Consider the following 12,246-nt stretch of genomic DNA (forward strand, 5'->3'; position numbering starts at 1 on the left):
AATAATTTAGTCTAAAAGCCTATGAAGCTGTCTACTTAGCATTCAATAAAATTGGCCCATGTAAAGACCTATTATGCCTTGGGTAATCTTTCTCGATTCCCCCGAGCGAATATAGATCTTTACACAAATAGTCGGTCATATTTATTATTTATTTTTTCTAGTTATATACATAAATATACATCGATTATAGACAATTATACACATATAATTCATAAATTATGCATATATTATACCTCCATCGGCTATTTTTAGTTTAAACAATTAGATGAGGGGTTATTCGGGTTAATTCTTCGAGAATATACCAGCTTTACCTTTAATTAAATTTTAAGTGATTTCATTGTTTAAAGTTTATTTATAAAAATTGAATGATTACAAAAAATGCAATCGAAGATACAGCTTCGGCGCATTTATTTGAACTTGAATGAATTTCCAGAAAAATAAAGGGCTTGGACGAATTTGCCGTAATGGAAAATCAATTGTAAATATTTTTTTTTAAGTGATTTCATTGTTTAAGGTTTATTTATAAAAATTGAATGATGTACAATAAATGCAATCGAAGACACAACTTCAGCGCATTAAATTAGAGACTTGCATTTGAACGAATGAAATATGATGAAAACCAGCCATCAGTCAAGTTAATTTTCGTTAAAGCATGCATGACAATACTGACCTAAGGAATAAAATACATTTAAATATTTCTATAACAGTCTTAATTGTTACAATATATTTTGGCTACTAAAGTAGAGTATTGTTATAAAAAATATATATTATAATATAATATGAAAAATTAATTCCAGAAACACCATTATATTAAAGTGATGTTATAAAATATGACTGTTACGGAAAGGTCTAGCTGTCTCAAGAAACAAATGCAAACTACCAATTCCCAACTACATTTTTCACGTGTTAATTGATTATATTTCACTTTTGCCATTGCTCCCATATTCATGCACTTTGACTAAAAAGACAAAAGGATATATATATATATATATTCTTTGTGTGTGTGTGTGAGAGAGACATTATCTCGAACCTAACACTTGATATTTGTCCAAATAAGAGAGCTATTATTATAAAGAAATTGGTTGTGGGACACAAATTGAGTTCATCCATTTGCTCGAGCTATATGTCAAATGTTTTCCCGAATTCAAAGAATTTTGCTCTTATATTGTTTGAAATTTGCTTTATTTTTTAATTTGCAAACAAAAAAATACACTATTCTTCTCATATTCTACTTATGAAATTACATTAAATTTGTTATTGTATTCACAAGAAAAGAAACATCTTGAAGTGAGGCTCCATCTATTTTATTTTATATCATAATTTTTTCGTTTTAGTCTGTCCCATAAAAATATATTTAAAAATTACCTTCCTTAACAACCCAATTTTAGCATTAATGAACTACTCATAATAACATGATATCTTTAATTAAGATTATAAGATATTCAAATACAACAACAATAACAATAATTCAGTAATTAAAATTTCACAAGTGGAGTCTGGAAAGAATAGTGTGTATGTAGACTTTACACCTATCTCAAAAGAGTAAAAAAAAATATTTTTGATAGACCCTCAGTTCAAGGCGGACATAAGATACTCAAATAGTTTGTGTTATATACATCTCATTATTGTTAGGCTTACATTGTAGTATTTGAATAAGAGCTGCTAAAAACACGTTTGTTTCCCCTAGTTTTGGCTTTTTCTTAATTTTCTAGTACTAACAGAACTTGACATTCTTGTCTATTTCTTAGATATTTTTGAAACATCTTTCGACTTCTTGCATTACGCAATCAATTCAACTCCCAAAAATCATCATTATAATGAGGAAGCCGTGAACGAGCATTTTCCGAGTAGCTTCATGAATTGAAGAAAGCCACATACCAGTTTAGTCACGTTTTTTTTAATGGGTTCTAAATATTATTTTCTTATTATATTTGATTTTTATTTTTATTTTTTGAAGGACAACATATTTACTGTAATTGATTTTTTCTTTTATGAAAAGAAAAATATAATTCTTCTATATTGGCTAGTCCTTCTTGGAGGAATTTTTTTTTGACTTCTATAAGTTAAGGATCATTCTTTCTCATTCAGTAGTATCCACAATGTAGCCATATGGTTTGAGAGTCTTGTTTAACGCGAGAGCTTTACGGGACAGGTGTTAGTGCGTCACTTGGCCTCTTCGTGAGGTTGTTCTCTCGATATTCTGTATTCTCTTTTATATAATGGATTGCTCATCTTCGTCCATGAACGTAGGTCAATTGATCGAATCACGTTAAATGTTTGTGTCTCTTTTAGTGTATTTCTTTTTGCTGTCTGATTTATCATCGTTCAAGATTTGCTTTATTTGTTTCTGCATGACACCTGATTTTTCGATCCTATAAAATATTAGAACAGCCAGAGGCGGATGCATTGAATAACTAACGAGTTCAACTGAACCCATAACTTTCGTCGCGGTGTAAAAATTTATATATAAAAATTAATTAAAATTACAAAAATAGTAGTTATAAACCCGTAACTTTAAAAATATAATATGTTCAATGCTAAAAACCCTAAAAGTTGAACCCATAGGATTTAAATCATGGATCTGCCTCTGAAAACAACGATTTTAAGAGGTACTAATTAGGTTTTAGGTTTAATATATGTACATATTTAATAAATTTTTAATACAAATACATTATTTGAATAAAATCTACTGGGTTCAGTAGAATTTGTATTAATCCGGTTTCTAGCTCCGCCCTTGCGTGCGATTGCAATTATAAATAACAGAACAGAACGTTGTTCATGCAAAAAGTCTACGTATAGAAAATAAGAGCGAGAAAGAAAGAAAGAAAGAAAGAAAGATGGAAAAGGTTCATGAGAAACCGCTATCTCTTTATAATGGATCATTATCTGTTTTTAGATTAGGAGATTTGGCTGTGAAAATAACAAAGGTGAAAAAGGGATCATTAAATAATGATAATCTTTCACCCCCAACTTCATTGTTAGTTGTTTCACCAATCATACCAGGAACTTATCCAGTTTTACTCTTTTTTCATGGCTTCGTTCTCAAGCCTATATGGTACAAGTCTCTCCTTCAACATATTTCTTCCCACGGCTATATAGTTGTTGCTCCACAGGTACTAATTTTTATTATACCTACTTCCCCCCAAAACCCCACCTACTCATTCAGTCATTTTGGATAGATTCAGCGTCAGTGGATTAAAAATGAACCTATAGATGACGAAACAGTTGTTTTTCGTATCTATTATATATGTACTCTAATAAAAAAAATAGGTTTAATTGAACACGCACAACTAATTATATATTGGTCAAATGAACTCTAGATATAAATGTATTTGGTACGTACTACTTGGCGGGGGCGGATTTACATATAGAATTTAGGTGCTTAAGCGCCTATTGACCTCAACAGAGAATTTGTACACTTAATACAGAAAGTTCAACAAAAAGTTTTATGGGTGCTTTGGTTAAGTATTGGTGTTGGAGGTTTTACGGGACTAAGTTGCCAGAGATCGAATCCTGCTCCAAACAAGCCCTTTTTAAAAAACCCAATTTGGTCTTCTTCGTTGTTCTCTTCACTTGCCATTTTTTTACGCAATGCTACTTATTCTTTTTTGCTGACTTTTATTTTACCTTTTTAAAATTTTATTTTTTTACCTTATCTAATTCACTATAACAAAAAAAGAAAAAGAAAATCTACTTTGAAAAGGGACTTCAAAGCACCCCTTTCAAGGTGAACAGTTCTCCAAGACGGCAAAAATCACGAATCTTTTTTCTCACCATTTGCGTTATTCATCAAAATTTCATGGAATATCATAAATACTAATACTATGTGTTTCCTCATTAACTTAGTTTTATAGCCAAAAAAAAAAATGTTAAGCACCCATGAACCTAAAATCCTATATCCGACACAACTACTTGGATTATTTTCAAGAATCTGAAATTGAATATAATAATATTTTCTCTATATGTATGTACAATCAAACCTCTCTATAACAATATCGTCTGTTCCAAAATTTTGTGGCTGTTATACACCTGTAACAATATTGACGTTTAAATATATTTTGGCTGTTATAGACAAAAATTATCCAAAAATTAATTTTTTCCTTTTTTAATATTATTACATTAAATATAAAAAAATATTTATATTGAAAATCTCAAAAGATATAAATAGTTCACGAATTAAATGCTAAAAAATCTAATACATTATTAAAAAAATTCTTAACGAAACGTGCAAATTTTTAACACTAAGGCACACAATTAAATCTTTCAAGATTGATGGAAGAACTCTATAATTGTAGCTTGTTTCGTAGATTGCAGTCTCTTACTAATGGTATAACGCTTGAATCGGCGAAAATTTGCATCCAAATTCCTTGAACGCAATCTAAGAGCTTAGCAATTGAATCTGCATGACTGTTATAGAGGGGTAATTTTACAAAGAGCGTACTATCATAAATAAGATTGTTGCTCTTATGAAAAGGAAAAATATAAAATAAAAAAATCAGTTCCGAGAAAAACTGGGCTGTTATAGCCAAGTTCACCAGTGATTGTGAATAACTTATTTGGTTGCATATAAATTTAACTTAATCCACCACTTCGATGCAAAAATTTATAATTTCAACGTGCTCGATCAGACTAAGAATATTTTGCATTCGGTTTGCAATTTTCTTCACTGGTTTCTCAAAGCGAAGAAGTGAAAAAAGCAGCCAAAGTTACAGAATGGTTAAGTAAAGCCCTCGAATCCGTACTGCCGGAGAAAGTACAGCCGGATCTACTCCAGCTCGCCGTCTCCGGCCACAGCAGAGGTGGTAAAATAGCATTTGCACTAGCTTTAGGATATGGCATCAAATTTCAAGCACTTCTAGGAATTGATCCAGTTGCAGGTAATTAGGATGTCAAATGGACGAATTGAGCTAAATTTGGGCGAGTAAATGTTTTGAATCAATAGGCGTGTTGGTCTATTGATTCACATGAGCTAAATTTACGTCACTTACGTGCAGGTTTTTCTCCGTCCAACCGATCTGCTCCAAAAATTCTTAAATATATTCCTCGTATTTTCGATCAGACGGTCCCTGTGGCGGTGATCGGCGCTGGCTTGTCAAACCAAAGTGCGAATTGTATCTTTCCACCCTTCGCACCAAACGGTGTCAACCATTCGGAGTTTTTTAACGAGTCCAAACCACCTTGCTGTTATTTTCTGGCTAAAAATTATGGACATACTGATATGTTAGATGACAGAATTGCTGCAATTGCGAGTTGGATTTCAAAGAGTGGGAAGGGACCCAAGGACCTTATGAGAAAGGCTGTTGGAGGGATTGTTGTGGCTTTTCTTGAGGCTAAATTGGGAGAGAAAGTGGATAATCTAAATGCCATTGTTCAAGAACCTTCTCTTGCTCCCATCATCCTTGACCCAGTCATATCTGTCAAATAATTTTATCTTGTAAATGTTTTGTGTTATTGATTTTAAATAGTTGTTCATATTGGACGACCACAAAGTATTCTGTCTCTCAAGAATAAGTTCAGATTAATATATATGCACTGATAGTATAAAAAAATATTTATATTTTTTTAAGGTTAATCATTCCTTCTTTTGCCATGATCCAGTATTGGCTTTTCGCCGTGCTCCTTTTTTGGGTTATAGGGCGGAGAGGGGTAGCAACTAAAGGTGTGGGGGAAGTGCACGGTTAGCCACTAATAACACATGTATTTACTTTTAAACCACCGTTTAAAATGTCTTTAGTCTTTAGCCACTGCTTTGATAAACTTTAACTGCTTGGACGAAAATACCCTTCTGCTCATGTCCTTAACTTTTGTACTTAACTTCAGGACTACATGTCCTTAACTTTTGAACTTGGAACTCTAAGTTCAAGACTTTAGGACCACATGTCCTTAACTTTTGAACTTGTAACTCTAAGTTCATGACTTCAGGGCTACATATCCTTAACTTTTGAACATGAAACTCAAACTTCAGGACCAAACGTCTTTAACTTTTGAACTTGTAAGTCAAAGTTAAGGACCTATTATCCTTAACTTTTGAACTTGTAACTGTAAGTTAAGGACTGCTTGTCCTTAAATTTTGAACGTGTAACTGTAAGTTAAGGACTGTCTGTCCTTAACTTTTGAACTTGGAAATCAAAGTTAAAGACCTATTATCCTTAACTTTTGAACTTGTAACTGTAAGTTAAGGACTGCCTGTCCTTAACTTTTGAACTTGTAACTATAAGTTAAGGACTCCTTGTCCTTAACTTTAGAACTTGTAACTGTAAGTTAAGGTCTGCCTGTCCTTAACTTTTGAACTAGTATCCTTAACTATTGAACTTAACTTTTGAACTCGAACTAGTGTCATTATTTGCCTAATTGCTTTTGATATCATTGATACTAATGAATGTTGCATGAAGATCTCGTCTAAAGTTTCTTCTTCTCCTCTCTCTCCCTCTTTATTTTTTGCTGCTTATTTTACTTGGTGCCAAGGACTTTGAATTACATAGGCACTGGAGTTGGAAAATCGGAAAATGTGGAAGATAACGATGATGAAGAGCTTCAAGCAGCATTAGAGAAATGGAAGTCTAAGACATATGCTTTGACTGTCCCTCTAAGAGTTGTTTCTCTTAGTAACTCATTTCCTCCAGTGTGGCTCAAGGTTTACTAACTCTGCTCCATATCTCACTTTCTTACTTTCAGGATACGATCAATTCAGACCTTGTATGGTGTAAAAATTGTCTTAATAAGTTGCAAGTAGATATTTGTATACGTAGGATCAGAGAGAAAAGAGATAGAAGAAAGGGTAACACAATCTTTTCATATTAATTTTAATAGACTAGTGGCTACTATTGCTAAGCATTAAAAATGTTGGATAAAAAGTAAATACCAGCTTAAACAGTGGCTACCCCACACCATTTCTACGTCAAAGGGTGGGCCGGGACGGGTTAACTACAAAAGTGACCATCCGATCACCAATCCGAGCCGGTTACCGATTTTTCTAAACTGGGTTTAACCGGTCCGGGCCTATCCGGTGAAATATTGAACTGGAACGGTTACAGGCCTAGGGGGTCGGGCCAGGTTTATTTAATTTTTTTTTTGTATTTTGTATAACTATCATAATTCATATTAACACAAAGTAAAAATATATAACAAAAAAACAATCTTATAAAAAGAGTGTTTGAATAAAGGATGCAAAGGCTTTAAAATCTTTATATTTGAATATTTCATTAAGAATTTAAGATAATAGAATACAATGAAGATGGAAAAAAATTACACTTATAATTTGCACGTTCTTTTTTTATTTCAAACTTGCAAATTAAAGTTTACATTTAACAACAACTAAATTAACGAAAAAAGAATAAATTCAAAGTTTAATTATTAAATATAAAATTATAAATCCAGAACTTCAATGGTTTTGCATTGCCTTAGCATGTTCTTCATAATCAATATGAACTTCTTGGCCATCTTCTGGAGTGTTAAATTTAGATGGGTGGCCATGCGTTAATATATCTCCAAATTCCTTGTTCTCTGGTTTATCAACATCTTCACGTCCCTGATTTCTTCGTTCCATCTAATCCAATCTTTGAAACATACTAAAACTTCCAAACATTGCTTCCCAATGAGTGACGGGTGTCTCCTAGTTGTTGTCTTGCTTGACTAAATGCACTCTCTGATGCAATAGTTGAAATTGACACATTCAGCACATTCCGAACCATAGCGAAAAGAACAGAAAATTGCTTTTCATTCTCATGCCACCATCCCAACGGTGAAAATTCCTTTGTGTGAGGCTCTAATTGCTTTTGCAAGTAGAATTTGTATATACATTTTGTATGTTATATACAAAAATTATACAAATTTTATATATTTTTTTGACTACCGAATATAAATAATTTTTAACGCGGGCTAAAAGTGATAATACCCTAGATTTGCATATATGCATTGTTACTTATTTCCATTGTTGCCTTCCGTTTTAAGTTAAGGCCAACTTATCCTGTAAAATATATATAAAATTGGATCGAACTGTTTGTTTGTTAGGCCCAACCTCTCACAAGGCTTTCCTACTTTTTCTTTGGGAATATTTTCTATATATACAATAATAGGAACTTATTTACCCACTTTCTCTAGGTTTTGTAGTTTTCAAAAAGTATCTAAGTCTTATTTACGAATTATATATATTCCTTCCTTAAAAGGCTCTCACCCCATTAATAATGCCTTTAATTAAAAGATTTAATTATATTCTTTCTTTTTTTCTCTCTCTCTTCTCCTTATTCCTTGTATCCTAATTTATTTAGTAGATCTTCTTTTCTCTCTCTTTGATAGTTGTACGTCTTCAACAAAAAGCAGGTAATTTTACTTCATTGTTGAATGATTTTGGTTGGAACCATCCAATACTTGATATAACGTCATAAAGAAAAATTCTATGTTTCTATTATCCTTAAAATATTAAGAAAGTGATCCCTAATCTAATAATTTTAATAACAGGGGACTACTTTCCAGAATAGCAACAAAAAAACTTTTTTGTGCAGTTACAAATCTATACACAAATGTCACGATATAAAAATATTTAGTTGCTAACCAAGTATCTTCAACAATTCAAAAATCCTTAAACTTTAGCAAAACTATTATTAATAGGATAATGGCTCATACAAATCCAAATATGAAATAGGAAACAAACTTACAATTGCTCGTGTCCATATACAAGTAATATACATAGATCATACATTTGGTATACAATTTCTGCAACAATTATGATACAATCGTGATACAATTATGAAAAATTGTGATATAATTCTGATCTTTATCTTCTTCAAGTTTCAATCACAACTCTAAACTTAAAGTCTGATATAATATTATATTATAATTGTATTAGTATTGTATCATGTATTATTTTAGGTATTGATGTATCATATACAACTTTAATATAATTGTGATATAATTATGAAACAAATATGGTACAATTATGATACAATTATTGTAACGACCTGACTGGTCATTTTGCATTTTAGAATCCTATTTCCCTAGATAAGACTTCTCATACTTGCTTTTACTGATTTATGACTTGCGGTAATGGTTGGTTCGGGATTTGGAAGAGTTTGGGTTGAAATCGGAATACTTGGTTCCTTGAGATTGGCTTAAAAGGCCAATTTTGACTTCAGTCAACGTTTTGAGTAAACGACCTCGGAATCTGGATTTGAGGATTCCAACAAGTTCGTATGATGATCTCGGACTTGGGCATACGTCCGGATCAGGTTTTGAATGACTCGGGAGTGTTTTGGTGCCTAATGGTGAAAGTTGATTCCTTAAGGATTTTGAAGTTCTTAAATATTTAGTTTGGGGCGGGTTTTTGTGTTATCGAGGTCCGAACAGAGTTCCGAGACTGATAATAGTTCCGTATTGCCATTTAAGACTTGCACGCAAAATTTGGTGTTAATCCGAGTAGTATAAGTATGTTTCGTTGCATTGGAAGTAATTTGAAGAACTTGAAATTCATAAGTTTGATTCAATTGGCTTTAGGGGGGTTATTCTTAGATTTAGCATTGTTTCGGACGTTCCGAGGGTTCGAGCGATTCCGTTTTATGATTTCAAACTTGTCGGTATCTTCGGGTAGGGCCCGGGGGGCCCGAGCGTCAATCGGACGAGGCCCGAGTTGAGCTGGGAAATTTTGGAAGGGGCTGAAGCTCTAGGTTGCTGTCATAACCGCACCTGCGGTTGGTCAGCCGCAGGTGCGAGACTGCAGGTGCGGTCAAACCATCGCAGAAGCGGCTACGCAGGAACGACCCAAAGATCGCAGAAGCGGTCCTAGCCCGCCTGGCCAATTCCACAGATACAGACCCTCTCTCGCAGAAGCGAGACCACAGATGCGATCCCCTAACCGCAGGTGCGGGAATAGCTGAAGGCAGTGCCTTCATTTAATACGGGAATGTGTCATTTTTGATACATTTCCACCATTGTTTGGGCAATTTGGGAGCTTCAAAAGAGGGAGATTCCACTTAGCATCTTGAGGTAAGTTCATCCTACTTATTTTGAGTTTAATACTTGAGTCTTGGGTAGATTAACACACAAAGATTAGGGAAAAATCATGGGGTTAATTTTGATTTAACCATGAAATTTATTATGAAATTGAGTAGAAATCATATAATATCGATCCTTAGGTTATAAAGAACAACTTTCTTCGAAAAATTTCGAAATCCGGGCACGTGAGCCCGGGGTCGGATTTTAGGAAACTTGTGTTTAGGGTTGGGAAATTTATTTAGTAGTTAAAATGCGAACTCTTGATCTTGTATTGACTAGTTCCTACCTCGTTTAATTAGTTTCGGATCGTTCGGTTACAAATTGAGGGTTTGAGCACGTTCTTGATATTGGGAGTATGCTTTGGAGCGAGGTGAGTCTCATTTCTAACCTTGTAAGAGAGAATTATACCCATAGGTGAGTTAATTAATCATGTGTTGCTAATTGTGGGGGCTACGTACGCACGAGGTGATGAGAGTCCGTGTGTAGCTACTATTATGTTAATTGTCAGAGTAGTTTAGGACCCGTATCATGCTATATTTGCAAATGTCTATATCTGTCGCGCCCCATTTTTTTCCTTCGCGGATAGAGGTCTAGGTTTCGACATTTATGAAGGGTAATAACTCATTTCCTTTTGAAAATTGGGTATTTTAAAGAGTCTCCACCTAACGAATTATGGTGCGTTAGATCACCTAGAGCGATTAACTCTTGGATTGGTTTGCATTACCAGAGATTTAGGGTAAGGGCTCGAAATAACCTCGAGGGAAGGTGTTAGACACCCCTCTCGTTCCATAACGATGGGTCCCGACCGAACTTATATTTATGAATTAGTTCTTTAACAGATAAGTAGTTGAAACAAATAAATAAAGCATGTTGGGCATTGTATGGCTCAAATAGTAAGACAAAGGATTTGAACAAGTTGTGTGCATACAAAACAAAGTTTTAAACAAAATGAATTTGGGGAAAGAAGGGGTCCTAGGTTGGTTAGCCTACAGGATCACCTCACGCAATATCCAGTAAACACTCCTCAATGAGGGGCTACAAGTGACATTAGCGCGTAGTCATCATATCCCATATCTACCCTTCCCACCCTTTAGCGGTTATTAAAGCGAGTGTTGGTTAGCGATCTCTATTGCGTGCTGTTACCAGTCCCTTCTTAATGATCCTAGAGGAATTTAAGACCTCTACCTATAGGCAGTTCTAGACAGATCCCTAAGGTTTAAAGGAGAAAATACTAAGGCGATAAGCAATAACACATAGGACTCTTAGCAAATAAGAACAGGAAGGAGCAACTAAGAGGCTCAGTTTTACCTCCAAAGATAAGGCATGTAAACAACATGACTCAAACACAAATAAGTGCAGTATTGTTAAGCAGGACCCTAAGACATGATGTCTAAGTGAGTATCAGAACACAAGAAACACGCAGATTTATTTTATAACTCAGAAGCAAGGGCCCTAATCAGTTTGCCTACTGATTTTAAGCCTGTTAATCATTTAGCAGTATACACAAAGGGACAGTTTCCAGTTTTACAAGAAATTGGATTACTTAAGGCTTGCCTAGACGTAAGATAATGCACAATCGTTACCAGAACCATTAGAAGTTCGAAAGACATTTTTGCCTAAGAGTATGTTGTTCTAAGTGTTACAAAGATGCATGGTTATTACTAATTTGTTTAAAGCAGGATGAGACTGTTTATACTCCTTTTTAGGCATCAGTAGTTTAACTAGGAGTAGTTGAGTGAGTATGAACGAGAACCTAAATATGGTATATAATATGCACACATAAGGTTCATAGTGGCTTAGATGGAGAATTCCTAAAGCAGGATTTCTAAATGCATAGCAGGTTACAACATGATTTCAAAACGCATAGGTGACAGTTTATCTTTAATGTCGTTTATCCTAGAAACAGGATTGCTAAGTGATAATAGAGATGTTGAAAGCAGTACACATGAAACCTAGTAGCATGGTATCTAATGCATGATAATGCTTTGCATGTATTGGTCCTAAACACGAATTCTGATGCACATATAGAAAATATAAACCTAAAGCATGTTTTCTACCCATTGATGTTGATAACATATACGACGACCCTCCCTTTTTCACTAGCCAACCCCAATATTAGTTTACAATAAATTATTACAAGCCAATATCGAATGAATTATATAAGTAGCTAAGAAAAATAAGAAGTTACACGATAGGGAGCCTAAAGCAGGCCCAAATGACTTTCCAAAGCCTCCAATAGCCTCAAATGCCAAATTCCGT

The 12,246-nt window shown here is 34.0% G+C and overlaps 1 protein-coding gene across 1 annotated transcript; it reads left to right on the forward strand.

Moving 5' to 3' along the window:
* Nucleotides 1-2,776: 2,776 nt before the first annotated feature.
* Nucleotides 2,777-5,479, forward strand: LOC107795708 (chlorophyllase-1-like). The gene is made up of 4 exons (XM_075220265.1): nt 2,777-3,178; nt 4,296-4,327; nt 4,635-4,877; nt 4,995-5,479. Exons 1-4 carry the CDS (start codon nt 2,838-2,840, stop codon nt 5,423-5,425), a joined length of 1,047 nt encoding a protein of 348 aa, XP_075076366.1. The 5' UTR covers nt 2,777-2,837; the 3' UTR covers nt 5,426-5,479.
* The last annotated feature ends 6,767 nt before the right edge of the window (nt 5,480-12,246 follow it).

Source organism: Nicotiana tabacum, chromosome 8, assembly GCF_000715075.1.
Source record: "Nicotiana tabacum cultivar K326 chromosome 8, ASM71507v2, whole genome shotgun sequence".
Classification (NCBI taxonomy): domain Eukaryota; kingdom Viridiplantae; phylum Streptophyta; class Magnoliopsida; order Solanales; family Solanaceae; genus Nicotiana; species Nicotiana tabacum.

What these genes read in the sequence shown, in the direction of transcription:
- LOC107795708 (XM_075220265.1), top strand. Translation starts at nt 2,838, where the DNA reads ATGGAAAAGGTTCATGAGAAACCGCTATCTCTTTATAATGGATCATTA. An exon ending in TCATTCAGTCATTTTGGATA is followed by an intron (nt 3,179 to 4,295) that starts GATTCAGCGTCA and finishes CTATAATTGTAG; the next exon opens with CTTGTTTCGTAGATTGCAGT. An exon ending in ATTGCAGTCTCTTACTAATG is followed by an intron (nt 4,328 to 4,634) that starts GTATAACGCTTG and finishes GATCAGACTAAG; the next exon opens with AATATTTTGCATTCGGTTTG.